Source organism: Eucalyptus grandis, chromosome 4 (assembly GCF_016545825.1).
Source record: "Eucalyptus grandis isolate ANBG69807.140 chromosome 4, ASM1654582v1, whole genome shotgun sequence".
Classification (NCBI taxonomy): domain Eukaryota; kingdom Viridiplantae; phylum Streptophyta; class Magnoliopsida; order Myrtales; family Myrtaceae; genus Eucalyptus; species Eucalyptus grandis.
The window spans coordinates 24,970,734-24,992,292 of record NC_052615.1 but is presented as its reverse complement, the minus strand read 5'-3'; the positions used below and the strand labels follow the sequence as shown (position 1 = coordinate 24,992,292).

Here is a 21,559-nt window from a genome sequence, read left to right as displayed (position 1 = left end):
ACTTTTTCCCGCCATTCTCCGTGGCCGGAGAACTGTACAAGAGACGCCCTTTCTTGCTGTCGCCTCGCCGTTTCGACCATTTTCCCTCAATCATTCGCTGCAATCCTCGTCCAATCACCTCTGTCCCTTCAACCCAGAAGAGGATACCCACTACCGCGCTCTTATTCACCGCGAACGGTTTCATGGGACTTCCGACATTGTCGTCCGGACGATGCGAGGCTTGCTTTAGCTGATCGTCTAGTGTCTTCTGTCTCCTCCGCTACAAATTCTTTCCTGTAAGTAAAAGGTGTTCTTTGATCCGTTTCTAAGCAGTTTTCTTGAGAGGGATTTGGTCGAGGCCAGTCGATTTCTACTTTAGGCTTTTGCACGGAACGTGTTTGTAGAAATGGGTCACTCAGATTGTTTCTTCAAAGCTTCCTTTGGGAAGTGGGGCTTTCGGTTTCGTGCGTGGAAGTTCAGGGTTCTCCACTTCATCGAATTTTAAGGCCCCCACCTTATTGTATGCTATTTTTATTGAAGGTGCTGGTCTAGCATGCAGAGTTTATAATTGCATTGTATGGACAAGTGTTTCAACGGGGATATTTTGGCAAGGTATAGGGAATTGATGACCAAGGCCCTATGAAAAATATCAACTTTTGGTATTCCTCTCTGTTTTAGGAAACGAGTAGACTCGGAACATATATGTTAATATTCGTCCTTATGCCTCATATTGTATTCTTCTGTAGCTGTGTTTCTGAAAAAATGGTTCGTTAAATTTCAGGTAGTATCTGTTGTCTGTCCCTTTAGCAAAAATGGGCGAAGATGAGGTGCTGTCGGTTACTCGTAGAACAACCAGGTCATCTTCTGCTACAGCAATTTCAACCAAGAATGATGTTGAAAGGACAAAATCAACCCACATATGCTCTCCTTCACTCAATGATCTTTTGTATGGAGGAGAACCCATTGATTTGGATGTCCTGTTGTCTAACTTTCCGGGTAGACATCCTCAAATACGTGAGCTTTTGCAGATTTTGGGTCCTTCGAATACTCCCATGCTTCCGATCTTTGTTTATGGTGGTCCTTCAACCGGAAAAACCAGCATAATCCTGCAGTTATTTAGATATCTGAATCGACCCTTTGTCTATTCAAGCTGCCGCACATGTTACAGTCCTAGAATACTGTTCGAATCTGTTCTAAATCAGCTGTCACATCATCAAAAGAATGCAACAAATGGATATTCAAGTGTAAAGCGATGCGAAAAGCCATCTGATTTTGTGAATTTTCTTCGTGAGGCCTTGGTTAGTATGGTGAACCGCCTTAAGGAGAATGTGGGAAAATCAAAGTCTAGCAAGAAGCGAGAGCGATCCATTGATGGACACATGGTCTACTTAATATTTGACAAACTAGAGCTTGTTAGGGATTGGGATAAAAGTTCTAGCATATTGCCACTCTTATTCAATCTTGATAGCATCCTGAACATTCCTGAGGTTGGGTTAATCTTTATCAGCAGTACTCCTCCTGATACATTCTACTCCAGTATGGGTTACATAGAGCCTGTTCCTATTTATTTTCCTAACTATAGCGAAGATGATCTTCGCCAAATTCTCTTGAGAAACCAAGCATATCCAAAGCTCTATTCCTCCTTCCTTGAGTAAGTTGCTCATGCTAATCTTCCTGTTCAATATTATTTTTCATTTTTAGCATTCAATTCTTTTTATCTAACTTGTTTCTCAATTTGTTTGTTGGGAAGTGCGGTACTGAGGCCTTTCTGCAGAATCACTAGGAGGTTGGATGAATTGTCAGCTGTCTTTTCGTCATTATTCTTGGAATATTGCAAACCTCTGAATGACCTGGCAGTTGTTCCCAGTGAGGATCTAAAAAGAAAGTTGTTCAGTAATCTTCAGCCTCATATATCTCTTTTTCTGAATGAGACATTTAGAGTTCTAAGTCAGTCTTCTTCTGGAGCTGAAAGAACTAAGGGCAGAGAACTGAGAGGCAGCAAGAGGAAAATAGGAACCCATGACGAATCTGATGAGTTGGATTTTCACATGTCTACCTCAGCAAAGTACCTTCTTATCTCAGCATTCCTTGCTTCAAGAAACCCAGCAACTCTTGATGCATCACTTTTTGACTCCCGTGGTGGTTCCGATAGCCGAAAAAGACGACGAAAGTAAGTGCATTTTTCATTGAGTCATGCCATTATCCTTTTTATCTGCAGTGATTATTTTGCTGGTAGCCATCTGCTATTAATGTCCTCAATCAAATGCTAATATTCTTTTATTTTTATTACTCAAGTTGAAGAAACTCCTTTTTCCTTGGTAGCCACCTGCTATTAATGTTCTCGATCAAATGCTAATATTTTTTATTTTTATTACTCAAGTTGAAGAAACTCCTTTTTCCTTACATTGCATGTCATAATTGATTGAACTTCCAAAGTATTAAAGTTTCTTTGCAACCCTTGGTGACCCTGAAGCTTTCTTTAAGTAAATAACCTCTTGTTACTTCTCATTGCTTCATCATCTTATTGAAAGCTACAAAATGGCCGAGTCCTTTTATTCTTTTTGTAACAACATGTGAAGATTCAAATCTATCAAATGCATCTGGAAGGTTCGGCAACAGGTTTAGTTATATTCCTGGCTCCTCCAATTAAGAAGGCTCCATTGGGCCCTCTCTAGACTTATTATTGCTTGAGGTTTCTTTTGGGCTAGTATGAATAGGCTTATTTGAAATAGGTCCTCAACAATGAATGACTCAGATATGTCCTCCAATGTGCTTTTCTATGAAACTGCTCTATCTAAAATCCTCATACTGTGCCCTTATCACAGTGTGGTAAGCATTTGTAAGAAACTCTTCTATGTTATCAGGGGGTACAGCAATCTCATTATGAGACCAACAGAAAACTTGGGGCTCTTGGAAATAGTTGAATCTCTCCAGTCCCCACCCCTTCTTACTGAAGGGTCTTTCCATCTAGTTTACTCTCCTCCACTATTGCGTGGAGTTTACTCTTCCTTCGCTTGCAGTAAATTTCTGAACAATTTCTACCTGCAGCTTCTACCTCCATGAAATGATAAGATTGATGATGATATCTTTCTCCCTTTCTTCTGATATCTATCTCAAACAGGAAGCCTACTCGTTTTAGGTTGTGGAGATAATAGATAGGCGACGCCGGATTATATTACTACTGGTTTGCATGCTTGATGGACCTTAGCAGCATCTTTTATTTCCTTATACTGAAGTAAAGCACAACCAATCTGAAGAAAACTTCCCCAGGAATTAAAAGGCCTTCTGTTTTTGCAAAACCATGTTCTACCACTGTAGAGAAATGTCTGTCATTTGCAAAAGATTCTGCCGAGTAAATTTCTTCCTTTTTCTATTGCGCTGCAAAGATGTACATATCGGAATCTTTTGCTGCTCTAGCCGTCCAAATCCAGTGGATACCTTCCTCACCCTGCGTTATGAAGATGGCCTCTATTGCTATATTGCACAAAGAGGGAGGCGGTGGCATCTGCCACACCTTCTAAGAGGGTTATTGCTGAAGCTAGTGAGTTTAAGCATGTACCGCACCAGGAGGAGGAAGGAAAGAAGCCCTCTGTCCTTCCTGTGGAGCTGTCACCACAGCAAAAGTTGTGTCAATTGATATAATCAGTTGCTTAATGTTTTATTTGCAGATGAGCACCACTCTGTGCTCCCAGCATTTCATCGTCATTTTGGTCATAGCCTTCTTTATGCTTGACATGACATGGTGGATGAATAGGGACCTGGGACCAAACCACTATTAAAATTTGCACAAAGGTCTTAGTCTTAAATGATAATGATGGGAAAAGATATGAAACATTCCTGCAAGACATGCCTGGCACTGCAAGAACTGGTGCCTTGCATGTCCTGGACCATCTCGAGATGACATGACTTTCATTTTAATTTAGGACAGAAAGGCTAAATCTTTCTTTGATTCTTTTCTGAGCATGTTGGGTAAGTGTCATCTTATTCTTACTTTTGTGGATAATTGATGCTGCTTTCTGATGTCTTTGTCCAGTCTTCGATGTATTATCTGCTTCATCTGAAACTTCTCCATTGCAGGCCTTCTGAAACGGCGAAGGGGCAAAAGGAAGCTGAAGAAGAGGAATTACTCACTAAAGGACCTGGAAGTTTCCCATTAGAGAGGCTATTAGCAATATTTCAGTGTATTACATCTGTTGCCGAAGATTACCTTGGCGAAGAGGTGCAGGTGGAGGATTCTTTGGAAGTTGAAGGCCAAGACGGCCCACTCATGTCTGATGTTCTCTTGCAACTTTCGAGTCTCTGCAATGCTAATTTCATCGTGAAAGGAGGAACCTGCCCTCTTGAGGGCTCCACACGGTATCGATCTGTGGTAACAGAGGATCTTGCTCTGAAGGTAACTCTCCGGCTTAATAATTCCAAAGTGTGCCTGTATGTGACTTTCATTTTGCCTTTTCTATTTGGTTCATGAGTGTGAAATGACAATAGGTGGCAAAAAGCGTGAAGTTCCCTCTGGCAAAGTACGTATATAGAAGATGATGTCATGTGGCACAACCTTGTGATCACTCTTGAGTCACTAAAATGCAAGAGAATGTGGATATGAAGTCCTGGAATGTAACAAGTAGTGAAAGTTCCGATCAACGATTGAAAATACTAAGCTCAATGTGGAGGGAGCCAAAAAATTTTCCCATTCCCTCTCGTCAGGCACTCGGAGTGCATGTGAGGAGGAGAGCGATTGTTTATTATCCAAGTTGTTCAAGCATCGGAAGTGGTAATAGCAGTACGCTTGTGTTAGCTTTTCGGCCTTTCTCTGACTAGTACACATGCATCGGATTGTCAGTGAGCGTTGTTTAATTGTAATTCTTTTTCTTTAGTAAGTAATGAACTAAGAATAGATCGTAGAGAATCAGTGAGACTAGGATCTGTCATTCTTTTGAAGTTATGCTAATTGGACTGCTTACACTCGAGAAGTCTCTCCCAGCAATTTGGACTTTTCCATGTTTCTTTGCGCTTACTTGTGTAACTTGTTGCCGCGCTGAATGTTCAATCCATTCATACCAATTGACTTCTGCTTGTCCAATATACTTAATATGGTTTGTTAATCAATGCTTTCTGCTCCTGTAACATGTGTGCCATGCCTTTGTGGGAAGATTCTAATTTGAAAATCAGAGTGCGTGTAACTCGAGCTCGTGTAACTGTATTTCCACCTTTCTTCTCCTATAATTCCTCCTGTTAATCACCCGACAAGCGAATTGGCTTGCAAACAAAGTGTTACTTGTCCAGATTAAGTATCTACAACATATTTAACTTAAGTATGCTTTATTTGAATGACGATTTTCTTTGAAGGGATAAATGATAGTATTAACAGAAAAAAGATTAGAATTGTAATCAATACAAGAAGAGGGTGATGCATATTAGCAATATGTTTCCATAGTTATCTTATGCCATTAGAGTTCAGGAAGCCGACTAAATAAAAAGAATGAAAACTCAGCTGCGAAACGAATTGGCAATTGTTGAGGGTTAAGAACGAGAAAATTTAAATTAAGTGAATAAACAGACGAAAAAAGTGTTGATTTACTTAGTAATTTCTGTTTATTTGAACACAGCGATTATAAGGAGAGAAACCATCAGTTGCTTTGGTATTCTATATACCAAAAAACAATCATTTTGCCCCCAATTGTAATACAAAGGACGTCCTCCTATGATTATAAAGGGATAAAAAGTCTTCAAAATTACTGTCAAGTTTTAAAACGTGTCTAATTGATTCCAATCCATTAACTCCTTCCAAATTTGACTAATAGAAAATGTTAACATGGCTTTTTTAAAAGATAAAAATTAAAATAAAAGATAAAAATTACTGTTCATCTTTTTGGTCGAGCCTACATCACCCAAATGGGATTATATTTACTATTCGTCTTCTTTGTCCAGTTTGGCCATAACCGCTCCAAGCTCGACAAAGCTGAGGCCGCTCAAGCTTCTTGAGCTCACAGCCATATCCTCTCGAGTTTCATCGAGTTTCACGCTCTTCGACTTTCAAATTATGCACTATATCTTGCTTGGCTGTTCTGATGCCGGCGAACGCAACGTTAGGATAACTTTAATGACACGTCGAGGTATATCAAGCTTCGTTATCTCATTCGAAGCGGACATAAATAAATTTGCCTACGTAAGGTGTCTGGTATGCAGCTATATTGGGAGCATGATTGGGAAAAGAACGACAGTGTTACAGATGTCTTTCTTGCGAAAGTGGCTTATTTACAGAAGCATCACGTGCAACGTTCTCCGGAATTTAAACCAACTTAAGAAATTTCATATTGTGTCGTAGATGCCTGGCAGCCAAACTTCCAATGATAGGTACGATTTTTTTACAAGATGCATATGTCGCCGAATGAGAAATTATCATATTGTGTAACGGTGTTTGATTGCTAAAGCACCTTATTTAGTAGTGAAAAATTGACTTTTCTCATGAAGCTTGGGATAATATAAGGCTCTAGGATGTATTGGTATTATAGAATTTGTCTACCCAAAGGGTCAAATTTGTAAATGCTAGTGTCATTCCATATGAGTCTTGAGGAAAATGGTCATTGCGATTATTGGACTCTAAAGCTTTTATTGCCCACTTTATTGCGTTCATGCGTTCATTGTGTTTGGAAGGTCTCACTTGGTGTGAACTATGTCACGATTTCAATTAAAGTTGTTGATTAGAAAGGACCCCGTGAGTCACTCTAGATCTAAGGATGAATGTGCAGTTGGGCTTGCCGTACCCTAAGGAGCATGCAAGCGCACCTTGCGCGGAAAGTGATCCACTTGCTAAACTATCCACGCACAATTTGCTACGTCACTTAACGTACCAAGCTCGTATATCCTTCACGTTTTCTAACCGCGATACAATCACGTTGTACATCTCAACATACAGGAAAAGTCTCAACTCACCAGCAACTTTCCTAGAGTACCCCATAATCAAACAATAAGTTTCGGACGTATCGTCTAGGAGTGCTACTTAGCCACCAAAACGGAGCTTCAGGGTCAAGGAAACCACCGATGACGTACATAGTCACGAGACATCCAGACACCACAAAAGGGACGATTCGGAGCCCGGTGTTCTTGGACAATACAACATATGTACCAGTAGCAAAGGCTAGCACCATCGCAAGTATGGCAACGTACATGCTATAGGATGCAACCTTGGCGTATCTTACCCGTAGCCTATCGCTCACGAAACAAGTATCGAATTGTAAGAATAATGCCAGGATTGAGAAACCAAACGCTGTTGTGTTAGAAATCACAAAGGCTTTGAAAGCTGCCCTGCCAGCAAGAATCGCCATTCCTTGGTCGGGTCCGTCCTGGTTATAACCTCCAGGCATCGTGAAGGATGCGGCGAAGCTGACTGTCGCTATGAGCACTGCCACTAGCAGTTGAAGGTCAATGATGCTTCTTTTTGAGGAATCGATATTTTCCGGGTTGGCAATATTACTTCCTGTAATTATAGACGCAGCTGGTTGACCCTCAACATTTTGCTTGTCTAACCTCTTCTTAACATACTCAATAACCCAGTCTTGATAAAACGGCATCCCATGAGATCCTTTCAACACGTGATAAACTTTTGCAGCTTGGTAGCCACCCTAAAAATTGAACAGAATGTATCAATTAACGAGTAGTCTTTGCCAGCGAAATACTTCAATACCCTCACTTTACACACTCAAAATCCATCTATAACAAGCAAAACTCCTGGCAAGTCCTAAAACATAATGGAGAATTCATTGATTTCATGTCTTTTAGATAAGGTAGCAGTTAGATAAAACAGTAAATATAGTTTCCTAGAGAAAACAGTTACAGTTTCAAGTACCTTATATCATATCATCTAGGAATTTTTTAAAGTCCTTTTCTCAGATGGGGTAGAGTGCAGGTTCTCTCTTTTGCCTCAAAACCGTTTGAAAGTAGGCAGAAAAGGAACAGAAGGAATTTACCTAAAAACTGTACAAAATATTGAGATTCATTCATATGAACGTGGCAAGATAGTTGTTTCCAAAGTTAGAAGGCACATGTGAACTTTTGGATTTGGATTCTCCTAAGTTACATCTTTAAGTGACCTCTAAAGTGGTTGACACATCAGGATAAGAGCCATCAGAGTCCAGATTCATTCTGCATTTTCCTTCCTATTTCCATTTCTTTCCTTTCATTTTCTCTTTATCCCTAACTTTAGAGGAACCCAACCCCAACTGTTTTGCATTGTTTGTTTGCACCTGAAATGAATATCACCTGGGGCACAGTTTCTAATGATACTAAAGAAATTACTCTGCGAGTGAACAAATCTAGCTCTATGGTGTTCAAGCAAGCATACCTCTTTATGAGCAGAAAAAATATCAAGGGCTGTCATATGATCCTTATTTGTAGCCAAAAGGTCCACCCTCTTGTCTTGTCCAAGTATGTAGATGATATTGTAATGTTTATGAAGTGCAGCCAAATGTAGAGCCGTGTTTCCACTAATGTCTTGTTCGTTGACAAGATCCTCCAGGTTTGGCGTCCCTAGTATGTACTTGACAGCATTTACTTGTCCACCGATAACAGCTGCATGTAGAGCCGTTTGCCCTTTGGTGTTTATTATGTCACAAGCATCAGGACAGGATCTAACAAGCTCATCAATGACATCGACGTGGCCCTGAAAGGCTGCAATGTGAAGAGCCGATTGCCCCTCTTTGTCTAAGTCGTATGCCACAGATATGTCCTGTTGCAGGAGAAGTCGCACTTCTTTCACTTTGCCAATGCAAGAGACATAATGAAGAGGAGTCCACCCCATATCATCACCTTCTCTGATCACTTCTGGTCTCTTTTCCACAATCTTCCACCAACCTTTGCATAAAAATAGGAATACGTCATGATTTAAACTGTTTTAGCATCTTGACATAGACATGTCATGATACTTACTGGTCAGTGAGCCATACATTGCAGTATGCAGAGCTGTCAATCCTTTAGGGCCCTTATGAGAGGATGACGATGAGAAAGCATCTAAAATCAGCTCAGTGGTATGAGAAAGTCCTCTATTTGCTGCAAGATAAAGCGGGGATTCATTAGCAACATTAGTAATACTGCAGAGTTGAGGATCTTCTTCTATCAGCAACTTCACCACCCCATGATGGTCTCCTCTCACTGCATAGTGCAGCGCAGTATCCTTATGCAAATTCGACTTTCGAAGTAGCTCTTTGCATGCCTCAACTCGTCCTTTTTCAACGACCGAATGCAGTGACTTAGCCAGATCAATGAAGACTCGAACCACTCCATAGCTTCCCACTTTAGCAGCAACGTGCAGGGGAGTGTCTCCTTTGTAGTTACCCTGCCAAAGAAGGGATGGTCCCGATGGACATCGAAGGAGGCGTTCGATGAAATTCACCTGCTTGTATTGAGCAGCAACGTGAAGAATGTTGTTGTCCTTTGGAGTCGTTTGGTGGAAAAGGTCCTCTTCATCTTCTGAAATGATTTTCAGGTAATCAAAGTCTCCTGATTTTGCAGCCTCATACACTCTAGGATGCAGTCTCATTCTGAGAAGTTCAAGAAAAATTTCTTTAAGCTTCACTTGAGTAAAGCTAAACATCTAAAGAAAGAGGCAAGACCGGCACCGGCCCTCGTTGGTCGCAGGCGAGGGCTCGCCGACGCTTGCCTGCCGACCCTTACCCACCTCCTCCACCTTCCATCGAAATATCACCGTGAAACAGAAACAGGGTACTGAGCACAGTTGAAGTTTAAGGTGCAAACTCAAAACTTTACCTGTAAACCGATTCGATATTGCTGTCAGCCAAAGGAGTCAAGCGTACAGCCTCGCTCGCCTCGCTCGCTCCGGATGACCAGCAACTGCAGATCATCGGTGACGCCAGACAACCAACGATCCCACGCGGCTACTTCAGACAGCGACGCCGAACGACCGGCGACTTCAGACGGCGACTTCAGAGAGTGATTCCCGGGACGGCAAGTCCGGCGGCTTCGCCGGGTCGGTGCTAGGAGAGCCGACGGAAAGAGGGGGCGAGAGACAGAGATGATTGACGAAAGATGGGAAGCGAGGAGGAGAGAGGACGAGTCGTCCGTCGGCACCGCCGACAGAGAATTTAAGCCCGCGTCAGTGGTTGGTGGGGAGGTTGAATTCCCGCCACCGCCTCGCCGGTCGTCCGGCGGAGGCTCGCCTGCCCTCGCCGGTCAAGATCGGGGGGCGCCTCGAGCCTGTCTGACTCTGTATTTGACTCTTCTCCCTTTGACTTTTCGACGTGAGTGAGGCAAGGAAAGGGAAGATGAGAGTAGGACAGCACCGCCACTCTCTCTCTCCACCGCAATTTTCCTCGAGCCGGTCCCACCAAGTTGGATGTTTTAAATAAAAAATAAAATCAATGAATAAAAATAAAAATAATGGAATTGAAAAGACCTCTTATTGCAAAACACCATGGTATGTAATACTTTTATTACAGGACAAAATAAATGTAGGATTTTTATTAACATCTATAAAACATCTTTCTTTTACACTTGCAGTCTGAAAAGAAGAATATACTTCATTTAATAGGAGGAATACAGGTGTCAAAATTGAAACTTGAATACACCCAGGACTTGGTTATATTCCAAGCCTGGCGCAGTCATTCACTGTAATGCGTCCAGGATGTTTCGCTGGCGGCATCATCGCGGGATCCTGGGTTGGGCCAGCCCTTTCCCTTTCGGGAGTGGCGGGGTAACCCAGTGGGGTCTACCTTTATTTTTTAATGGGAAAGGAACAGAAGGGAACAAGCAGGTTCTCCCTGCTTCCCTATTTAAACTCAGGAGCAGTTTAAGGACCTGAGTAGGTCCTGTATGTAATACATTTATTACAGGACAAAATAAATGTAGGATTTTTATTAACATCTATAAAACATCTTTCTTTTACACTTGCAGTCTGAAAAGAAGAATATACTTCATTTAACAGGAGGAATACAGGTGTCAAAATTGAAACTTGAATACATTGAATACACAATTTAAAGCTCCGATTAATTCTAGCCCGAGCCCCAAAATAATCAAAGCTTACTCAGAAAATCAAAATCTTGATTATCTTGTCACTTACCAAAAATAAAACTTATTTGCAAGTTTCAAAGTATATTAGATTCGTATGATTACATTTCGTACCTCGCTACTTTTTTTTTTTTTTTGGGTGCCACCCTACTTTTTTACCATGTTAGCCTGATTTCAATTCATAATAACATAACTAGATAAGCATGCCTTATGTCTATGTTTCACAAGTGCTAGAAAGAGACTCATTGTAGTGTATAAATTTTTTTATTTTGTTCGGTAATATTTGAAACCTTATAAAATTATGTTGATTACATTGGTGGGATACTAATTTGACTTTCATTGTATCTATAACAAACAGAAATATCTTCATGATTTCACCACAAGAGAGTTGAGTTTTACGCGCAGGATTGTTCGTTTAAGTGAAACAACTTCCCACGAATTAATTTTCTAGATTTTCATACATTTGGTTTTCGATAATGATTAGTTAACAAAAAATTATTTACGATTAAAAAAATATATGTATACAAAAAGTTAGGAATACGAATTCACTAAGCTGAAGATAGAAAAATTTTTCGTGAAAAATGATTTTCTGAAAAATATATTCCTTTGTTATGGAATGTTTTCCTCAAAATAAACGCATACTTATGTAATTATTCAAATTTGACCAAAAAATGGTAGTTATTCAAAGCTGCTAAAAAAAGCTCATAAGTAAAAGTATATATGTCCTTGTCGGTTTCAGTTTCTTTTTGGAAAAAAGAGCCAATATCTGGAATATTTTGTCAATATTCTTTCCAAATTTAGTGCATATCTATTTTAAGCTTCCGATTGCCAATATTACTACAACTGCAATTTGCGGTAAAAAAGGCACCGTTATTCATGGGGAATAACGATGCCATCACCATTGCCTTGTCCAAAATAAAATTTAGAACAACAATGTTCTTTAGGTATTGGTTCACACTTGAATTAATGTTAACACACACGTAAAAGAGAGAATAATTGTGACATCCGGATTTCACCGGATCTCGAATACATGACGGTCTGTGACAGATCAATGGAAGTGCTGTCGGATTGTGTCATTGGCACCACTTTCGATTGCCGTTTCATCATTTTCATTGTCGGACCTAGACGTCATGTTACGCGATGATCTTAGGAGATACCTTTGTAGTCGCACCTTGGTCGCGTCAAGATAATTTGATCATCGCATAGCCTATTGTTTTGTCGAAAGTTTCTTTGCATAACGCCACGATCGAGACCCTCTTCCACCGCATTTATACCCTACTAACCGAACCTCCTGTGTACGTTGTTTCGATCACCATGCAGCCACGCAAGTAACTATATTTCAGCCCATGCACATGCAGAAATTAAAGGTCAACATTTGGAGAAGTTGGACCACGCATGAAGGACCATGCAGCCACAATTAGTTGGCCCAAGCAGCCCCGAGCCTTCTCCTTATATGTCGACGATTTGAGTCAACGAATCTTGAAGATTGTCGACCGAAGTGAAGCCGCGCCCATGCACGCTCGGGAAGAGTCCATGCAGCCGGTCAGTTATGAGAAGAAGATGTTGACCGAGCAGCCACGCGAGGCTACCACCGGTTGTCCTCGGTGCAAGCTGCCACGAAGTAGGCAATGACTGACTAAGAGAGTCAACTAATTGAAGGAACAAAATGTGCACGGAAGCGAGAAGGAGAGAGAGAGAGAGAGAGAGAGAGAGAGAGAGAGAGAGAGAGAGAGCGAACGAGCGGGTAAGCGAAAGAGAGAGGGAAAAGGACCAGCCCTCCGCTACTATTGTCCGCCTTGGCCGCGCCTCACTGCACGCCGCTGATGCCGCCCGTTCGCACTTGCTGTTGCCGAGCTGCGTCCGTGACCCACAAGCTTCCGAACCCCTTGCCGTCGACGTCGTTGGATTTAAGGCAAGTTAGAGTCTACTAACCTATATAGTGTAGTGTTGTTGTTGTTTGAGGAAGTGCTGTTAGATTGCAATGGTTTGAATTCTGATGTTGGATAATGACTTCTAGAATGACCAAATTGATTTGAGGCTGGAAAATTGAGAAGTTTTCGTGAGTACTTCGGTTTAGACCTTCGAATGTATACTAAATGTTGCGGTGGTGGAACCTTGGGACTTTTGTTCACAAATTGTTTTAGAAATCTTTTGATTTGCATTAAAATTTATGAGTACCGTGGCACCGTACTCAAATGTTTTAAGAAATGTTTTATATTTTAAAATTTCTGAACCTTTTATAGAAAATATTCTAAACTATTGGAGTCAGGATCGAGATTGGAACTTATCGACGTGCCGATTTCAGATGTACTTATAGATCTCGATAAATTATTTTGTTCCAAGCCAGGAAAGGAAATTATCATTCAAGTTTTTATATGGATTCAAAAAGGGTTGAAAAGTAATTGCGAAAGTGGGAACTTTCAAAGGAAAACCCAAGGATATTCCGTATTGACGATTTGAAAACATTTTTGGCATTGAAATGATTTGATTACTACGTTGGTGTGTTATTGCTGTCGTTGAACCCTCGGGTCGACGAAGCCCGGGGAGTCGGGATGCTTGGAAGATCGTAGTGGTGATGCCTTTGGATGCTTGGGGACCAGTGAGCCCTAGAGGTTTCTCGGGAGTGTCAGGATGCTCGGATGTATGATGATACACATTCCGGAGGGTAAGGGCAACCATTGACGTGGTTAGCCCTGGCGATTCCTCGTGATGCTAGGTTGGGTGTGAGATGCCTAGAGATGAGACATGATACGCTCTAGATGCCTGGTGACTGAAATATGAAATCGGAGGCTTTTGTGATGCCGAGATTGGGTGCACATGCCCGTAGGAACACAAACACTGGTCCTCTGGGAGTTAGTGAATTAAAAGTCTGTTGAGTTTTAAAGTTGATTTTTCTGCTGAGTTACGCCATTTTGACAGTTGCGCTTGATTATGGGACAAAATTGTGTGGCACGGTATGTGACGTGTCATAACCATTTGTCCTTATAATCGGGACTCGCGTGATTGAAATGACGTGTTTTGTTTTTTTAAACTGCACTTACCATTTCGTTAGAAAATTCTACTAATTTATTGCATACCTACCCTTCCAGATTATATGTTTTGTGTATTTTGCATGAATCATATGATAATGGTCATACATAATGTAGTTTAGTAGATCTTTAGCTACCGAGTGGTTGAATTCACCCCTTGTGAAACTAACATATTTCAGACTAAGAACGATGCCTCTGTTGCCCGCACCTCCCGATACATTCTACAGGATCCCGATCGACTTGCAGTGGGAGCAGTCGGAATACCAAGATCTTGACAACGTAAGGGGATCGCCTTACATACGAGTGAGGGTGATCATGATGTTTGACACCGGTCTTCCCTCAGGCCTTGTACTCCAGGAGCATGTCGTCTTATTCGTCCGTAGGAACGAGCAAGTTTTAGGGCCGCTGCCATCGCCACTAGAAGACGACAACGGGGGATCGAGTGGCTAGGAGTGATTGCGAGGGTGAGGACAGCAGAGAGAGAATTTTTGGATGTTGGCATTGAAGGATGGACCCTATGTAAATGGCTGCTGAAGATGTCGGTTAACTTTTGAAGTATCGCCGGGTATAGGAAACTACGGCTTTTTGGATGTACCGACAAACAACGTCCATCTAGTAGATATGTGTAAATAAAAGTGTCCAGCTATTATCTATAAATGTGTTTAGTGTGTGCATCATTTTTGTGTGTAGGGAAATGGGAGTTGTCGTTTCTGCCGTATACATTGCACATGGGACCAATCATGTATATGATAGAACCCCCACATGACTTCTCTGAAGTCCATTGATTAAATTAAAAGGACAATCAGGATGCAGAAGTAAGGTGGTGACCCTAATGGATTGGGGGCCGTTAGGGGGTGCCACAACGAGTGGTATCAGAGCTTTGGTTTTGTTTGGAGTGATAAGGTGCATTAGCAGGAATGAAGGATATAATGATGCACGCTATAGGACACTAACCAAGGGTAGTTGACTAACTATGAATAATGGGTGATTGATTTTCACTCGTAAAATACTGGTAACAATTGTAAGTTACCCGTGTGTAGGAGTTACATTTTATGTTACTTATGTGACTTAGTAATACTTTTACTTTATTTCTTGACTAGTGACAGTGAGTCACCGTTGACACCTAAATTTTACAATTTTATTTAGGACTTAATCGTGTACAAAATTAGGAATTAGTCACTAAAAAAAAGATTAAGAAAAACAAGAAAACAAAAAGAAAACAAAAACAACAAAAAAGAAAAAAAGAAAAAAGGAAACGTGGAAGGAATCAGGCAAAAAACAAGGGGGAGTGAAACAAAGGAGGAAGGGAACCGAGAGAAAGGGAGGGGAAAACCAGAAGACATCGAGAGGGAAGAAAGCGGGAGAGAGGGAGAGTTCGGGGGAAAGGCTTGAAATAGAGAAAACCGAAGAGGAGGATGGCGGTCGAGGAGAGGAGGCCTCGCCGCCTCAATTTGACACTTGCCAAGCCGCCGCCCTCCTGCCCGACGCTGTCCGCCCGTCACTACTGACCTTGCCTCACTTGCAACCCGCGCCAGTCCTCCGCCGAGCTGGAACACCGACTCTTGCCACCGCCGTTCCTGCTGCGCGACTTGTAGCCGTTCGTCTGTAATTCCCAATGACTGCTGCTGCTGCCACACTCGCCCTTGCCTCTACTCGTCCGCCGGTCTTTGCTGCGACCGATGGCTGCCGAGCCTCCGGTCGGCTGTTTGCCCGAGCACCGGATCTCGAGCCCCCACAACGCTGCCTCTACTCCCGCTTGTTGATCCTTGCCGAGTCGGAATGCAGACCCCAAGCCATTACTGCTCACGACTCTGTCCGTGTCGCCATTGCCGCCCAGGAGCCGCGATGCCACTGTAGCCACCACCTTCGTCCCATTCGAGACCGGAGGGAATGAGAGGATGAACTTGGAGCTTTCGATCTAAGATCCAAAGCCAGGGGTCCGCCAAAGGCCCAAATCTAATCACGCTTGATTAGATTTGGGAGTTGCCGCCCTCCGCTACATCACCAGGTTGGCCGTCGTTGCCATTCATTCACCAACGACATTGCCGGGCCACACTAGCACCACATCAGCAACCCGCACCTTTGGCCCCTGATGCCAGCAAGTCTCGGGCTGACTGTCGTGTCTTTGCCTCTGCTCCGTCACGTCTCCACTTATAGAGTTCGCGAGCCTTGCAGCAGCTCGCCACTGCGCTAAAGCGCTGCCCGCCTCCGCTCGCGATGACTTGCCACGCTCTGCCTGCAACTCGACGCTGCTGCTCCCAACGCTAATGGATCTCGGGCCAGCTGCCGTGTCTTTGCCTCTACTCTGCCGCGTTGCCGCCACCGTCAAACCCCCTAGCCGCCGTCCACCACGTCACTCCGTCCGCCGCGTCACCGCCGTCGACATCCTGGCTAACCCCTTCGGCGTCGCGGATTAAGGCTTCAGAATACGGGTCGCGCAAGCTGGGCCGGGTCACGAAATGGGTAGGGTTTTTGAACAAATTGGGCTTGGGTTGGTCTCATGCGGGCTTAGGAAATAGGTGGGCCTTTTTATTTTGTTTGGGCCTTAACTAAAATATCAAGAAGAAAGCTTCAAGCCCACTCGGGCCCGTCGCCGCCAATGGGCCGAACGGAGACCAGACCCGCCCACACCAACCGGGTCGGGTCAGACCGGACCCAACCTAGTTCGCCATTTTTATAAATTATTAAAAAAAATTATTATTTTTTAAAATTAAATTAAAAATATTAAAAATATTAAAAATTTTCAAAAATTAAAAAATGATGGGGTTTGGTTAGGAATTGCCATATTTTTCCTTCTTAGTGTAATTAGACCTCTATTTGCTCGAATGTTGATTAGATCATGTGTTTAATTTACATATTTATTATGTTTAATTGCATATGTTTAATTTTGCCGCAATTAGGACCTTGGTAGCTATAGTTACTTTAATGATTGCACACCCGTATTATCACCTCACATGTTAGTGGATAGGTATAAAATCAATCCAAACTGCCTTCCAAAAATTATTTTGATAAAATGAACAAGATTAGGTACCGAAAATGCACTAATTAATCAATTAGTGTAATCAAGTTCCGACTTTAGATTCTCTAGTTGCGTAGGAAGTGTGGCATACTTTCGTGCCTCACTTGGTTTTAGTCAACCCCAATAGGCTAGTGACGACTACTTTTTGCAAAATTTTTAAGAATATCCCAACGTCACGTGGGGTATGGGCTTGGGAGAGCCTCGCTTAATCACAGGCCTTAGGCCCGTCCTTTAGGCAATATCCCTAAACCTGTTCCCTCCCCGAGGATAGGTCGCGATAGTCACTAAGTGTTCCTGAGGCAAATGCTTGGTAAATTGTAGGAAATTATGGTACAAACTGGGAGTTCTCACCCATCGAGGGTTGAAACCTTTGCTTCAAGGGCTGAACCCCGAATGGAAGATATCTTACAGACATTGGCCAATATAGGAAATTTGATGGAAAGACAAGCCCAACAACAACCCGAAATAGAACATTGCCCTCAAAGACTGGTGGAACAATTCCTGAAGTTGAAACCACCTAAGTTTACGGAATGGGAAGTCTTGAGGAGGCAAAACAATAGATTGATGGAATAGAACAGATTTTCCGGTGGATGAACTGCAATGATGCTGAAAAAATAACCTTGGCAGAGTATCAATTGGAAGGAAATGCCAAATTTTGGTGGAGAACTTCAAGAGACATGATCTTTCCACTAGGTACTGCCATAAACTATGATGAGTTCGTTAGAGCATATGTGTAACGGTGTTTGATTGCTAAAGCAACTTATTTAGTAGTGAACAATTGACTTTTCTCATGAAGCTTGGGATAATAAAAGGCTCTAGGATGTATTGGTATTATAGAATTTGTCTACCCAAAGGGTCAAATTTGTAAATGCTAGTGTCATTCCATATGAGTCTTGAGGAAAATGGTCATTGCAACTATCGGACTCTTTAAGTTTTCATTGTCCACTTTACTGCGTTCTTTGTGTTGGGAAGGTCTCACTTGGTGTGAACTATGTCACGATTTCAATTAAAGTCGTTGATTAGAAGGGACCTCGTGAGTCACTATAGATCTAAGGATGAATGTGCCGTCGGGCTTGCCATACCCTGAGGAGCATGCAAGCGCACCTTGCGCGGAAAGTGATCCACTTGCTAAACTATCCACGCACAATTTGCTACGTCACTTAACGTACCAAGCTCGAATATCCTTCACGTTTTCTAACCGTGATACAATCACGTTGTACATCTCAACATACAGGAAAAGTCTCAACTCACCAGCAACTTTCCTAGAGTACCCCATAATCAAACAATAAGTTTCGGACGTATCGTCTAGGAGAGCTACTTAGCCACCAAAACGGAGCTTCAGGGTCAAGAAAACCACCGATGACGTACATAGTCACGAGACATCCAGACACCACATAAGGGACGATTCGGAGCCTGGTGTTCTTGGACAATACAACATATGTACCAGTAGCAAAGGCTAGCACCATCGCAAGTATGGCAACGTACATGCTATAGGATGCGACCTTGGCGTATCTTACCCGTAGCCTATCGCTTTTGGTAACAGTATCGAATTGTAAGTATAATGCCAGGATTGAGAAACCAAACGCTGTTGTGTTAGAAATCACAAAGGCTTTGAAAGCTGCCCTGCCAGCAAGAATCGCCATTCCTTGGTTGGGTCCGTCCTGGTTATAACCTCCAGGCATTGTGACGGCTGCGGTGAAGCTGACTGTTGCTATGAGCACTGCCACTAGCAGTTGAAGGTCAATGATGCTTCTTTTTGAGGAATCGATATTTTCCGGGTTGGCAATATTACTTCCTGTAATTATCGACGTAGCTGGTTGACCCTCAACATTTTGCTTGTCTAACCTCTTCTTAACATACTCAATAACCCAGTCTTGATAAAACGGCATCCCATCAGATCCTTTCAACAAGTGATAAACTTTTGCAGCTTGGTAGCCACCCTAAAAATTGAACAGAATGTATCAATTAACGAGTGGTCTTTGCCAGCGAAATACTTCAATACCCTCACTTTACAAACTCAAAATCCATCTATAACAAGCAAAACTCCTGGCAATTCCTAAAACATAATGGAGAATTCATTAAATTCATGTCTCTTAGTAAGGTAGCAGTTAGATAAAACAGTAAATATAGTTTCCTAGAGTAAACAGTTACAGTTTCAAGTATCTTATATCATATCATCCAGGAATTTTTTGAAGTCCTTTTCTCAGATGGGGTAGAGTGCAGGTTCTCTCTTTTGCCTCAAAACCGTTTGAAAGTAGACAGAAAAGGAACAGAAGGAATTTACCTAAAAAGTGTACAAAATATTCGGATTCATTCATATGAACGTGGCAAGATAGTTGTTTCCAAAGTTAGAAGGCACATGTGAACTTTTGGATTTGGATTCTCTAAGTTACATCTTAAAGTCACCTCTAAAGTGGTTGACACATCAGGATAAGAGCCATCAGAGTCCAGATTCATTCTGCATTTTCCTTCCTATTTCCATTTCTTTCCTTTCATTTTCTCTTTATCCCTAACTTTAGAGGAACCCAACCCCAAATGTTTTGCATTGTTTGTTTGCACCTGAAATGAATATCACCTGGATAACAGTTTCTAATGATACTAAAGAAATTATTCTGCGAGTGAACAAATCTAGCTCTATGGTGTTCAAGCATACCTCTTTATGAGCAGAAAAAATATCAAGGGCTGTCATATGATCCTCATTTGTAGCCAAAAGGTCCACCCTCTTGTCTCGTCCAAGTGTGTAGATGATATTGTATTGTTTATGAAGCGCAGCCAAATGTAGAGCCGTATTTCCACCAATGTCTTGTTCGTTGACAAGATCCTCCAGGTTTGGTGTCCCTAGTATGTACTTGACAGCATTTACTTGTCCACCGATAGCAGCTGCATGTAGAGCCGTTTGCCCTTCAGGTGTTTATTATGTCACAAGCATCAGGACAGGATCTAACAAGTTCATCAATGACATCGACATGACCCTGAAAGGCTGCAATGTGAAAAGCCGATTGCCCCTCTTTGTCTAAGTCGTATGCCACAGATGTGTCGTGCTGCAGGAGAAGTCGCACTTCTTTCACTTTGCCAATGCAAGAGACATAATGAAGAGGAGTCCACCCCATATCATCTCCTTCTCTGATCACTTCTGGTCTCTTCTCCACTATCTTCCACCAACCTTTGCATAAAAATAGGAATACGTCATGATTTAAACTGTTCTAGCATCTTGACATAGACAAGTCATGATACTTACTGGTCAGTGAGCCATACAATGCAGTATGCAGAGCTGTCAAACCCTTAGGGCCCTTATGAGAGGATGACGATGAGAAAGCATCTAAAATCAGCTCAGTGGTATGAGAAAGTCCTCTATTTGCTGCAAGATAAAGCGGGGATTCATTAGCAACATTAGTAATACTGCAGAGTTGAGGATCTTCTTCAATCAGCAACTTCACCACCCAACGATGGCCTCCTCTCACTGCATAGTGCAGCGCAGTATCCTTATGCAAATTCGACTTTCGAAGTAGCTCTTTGCATGCCTCAACTCGTCCTTCTTCAACGACCCAATGCAGTGACTTAGCCAGATCAATGAAGACTCGAACCACTTCATAGCTTCCCACTTTAGCAGCAACGTGCAGGGGAGTGTCTCCTTTGCAGTTAACCTGCCAAAGAAGGGATGGTCCCGATGGACATCGAAGGAGGCGTTGGATGAAATTCTCCTGCTTGTATTGAGCAGCAACATGAAGAATGCTGTTGTCCTTTGGTGTCGTTCGGTGGAAAAGGTCCTCTTCATCCTCTGAAATGATTTTCAGGCAATCAAAGTCTCCTGATTTTGCAGCCTCATACAATCTATGATGCATTCTCATTCTGAGAAGTTCAAGAAAATTTCTTTAAGCTTCACTTGAGTAAAGCTTAACATCTAAAGAAAGAGGCAAGACCGGCACCGACCCTCGTTGGTCGCAGGCGAGGGCTCGCCGACGCTTGCCCGCTGACCCTTACCCACCTTCTCCACCTTCCATCGACAGAGCACCGTGAAACAGAAACAGGGTACTGCGCACAGTTGAAGTTTAAGGCGCGAACTCAAAACTTTACCTGTAAACCGATTCGATATACGAGCTTGGTACGTTAAGTGACAACCACCGATCCCACGCGGCTACTTAAGACAGCGACGCCGAACGACCGGCGACTTCAGACGGCGACTTCAGAGGGTGATTCCCGGGACGGCAAGTCCGGCGGCTTTGCCGGGTCGGTGCTAGAAGAGCCGACGCAATGAGGGAGCGAGAGACAGAGATGGTTGACGAAAGATGGGAAGCGAGGAGGAGAGAGGATGAGTCGTCCGTCGGCACCACCGACAGAGAACTTTAGCCCGCGTCCGCGGCTGGTGGGGTGGTAGAATTCCCGCCTCCGCCTCGCCTCCGCCTCGCCGGCCCTCGGAGGTCAAGATAGGGGGGCGCCTCGAGACTGTGTGACTCTGTATTTGACTCTTTTCCCTTTCAGTTTTCAACGTGAGGGAGACAATGAAAGGGAAGATGAG

General features: G+C 42.7%; 2 protein-coding genes across 3 annotated transcripts; one reads left to right on the top strand and one right to left on the bottom strand.

Moving 5' to 3' along the window:
• Positions 1–231: 231 nt before the first annotated feature.
• On the top strand, positions 232–5,041 carry LOC104429734 (origin of replication complex subunit 5). The gene is made up of 5 exons (XM_010042562.3): positions 232–275; positions 761–1,630; positions 1,730–2,149; positions 4,057–4,372; positions 4,465–5,041. Exons 2-5 carry the CDS (start codon positions 792–794, stop codon positions 4,513–4,515), a joined length of 1,626 nt encoding a protein of 541 aa, XP_010040864.2. The 5' UTR covers positions 232–275; positions 761–791; the 3' UTR covers positions 4,516–5,041.
• A 1,769-nt stretch (positions 5,042–6,810) lies between these two features.
• Positions 6,811–21,471, bottom strand: LOC104429733 (ankyrin repeat-containing protein At5g02620). Of its 2 annotated transcripts, none has more exons than XM_039310600.1 (4): positions 21,118–21,471; positions 20,282–20,892; positions 8,318–8,826; positions 6,811–7,598 (listed from the first exon to the last, which is right to left on the bottom strand). In XM_039310600.1, exons 2-4 carry the CDS (start codon positions 20,889–20,891, stop codon positions 6,921–6,923), a joined length of 1,797 nt encoding a protein of 598 aa, XP_039166534.1. In that variant the 5' UTR covers position 20,892; positions 21,118–21,471; the 3' UTR covers positions 6,811–6,920. The 2 variants fall into 2 exon arrangements, with proteins under 2 accessions (XP_039166534.1, XP_010040863.2); XM_010042561.3 differs by lacking the exons at positions 20,282–20,892; positions 21,118–21,471 and adding exons at positions 8,902–9,512; positions 9,739–10,213.
• Positions 21,472–21,559: the final 88 nt, after the last annotated feature.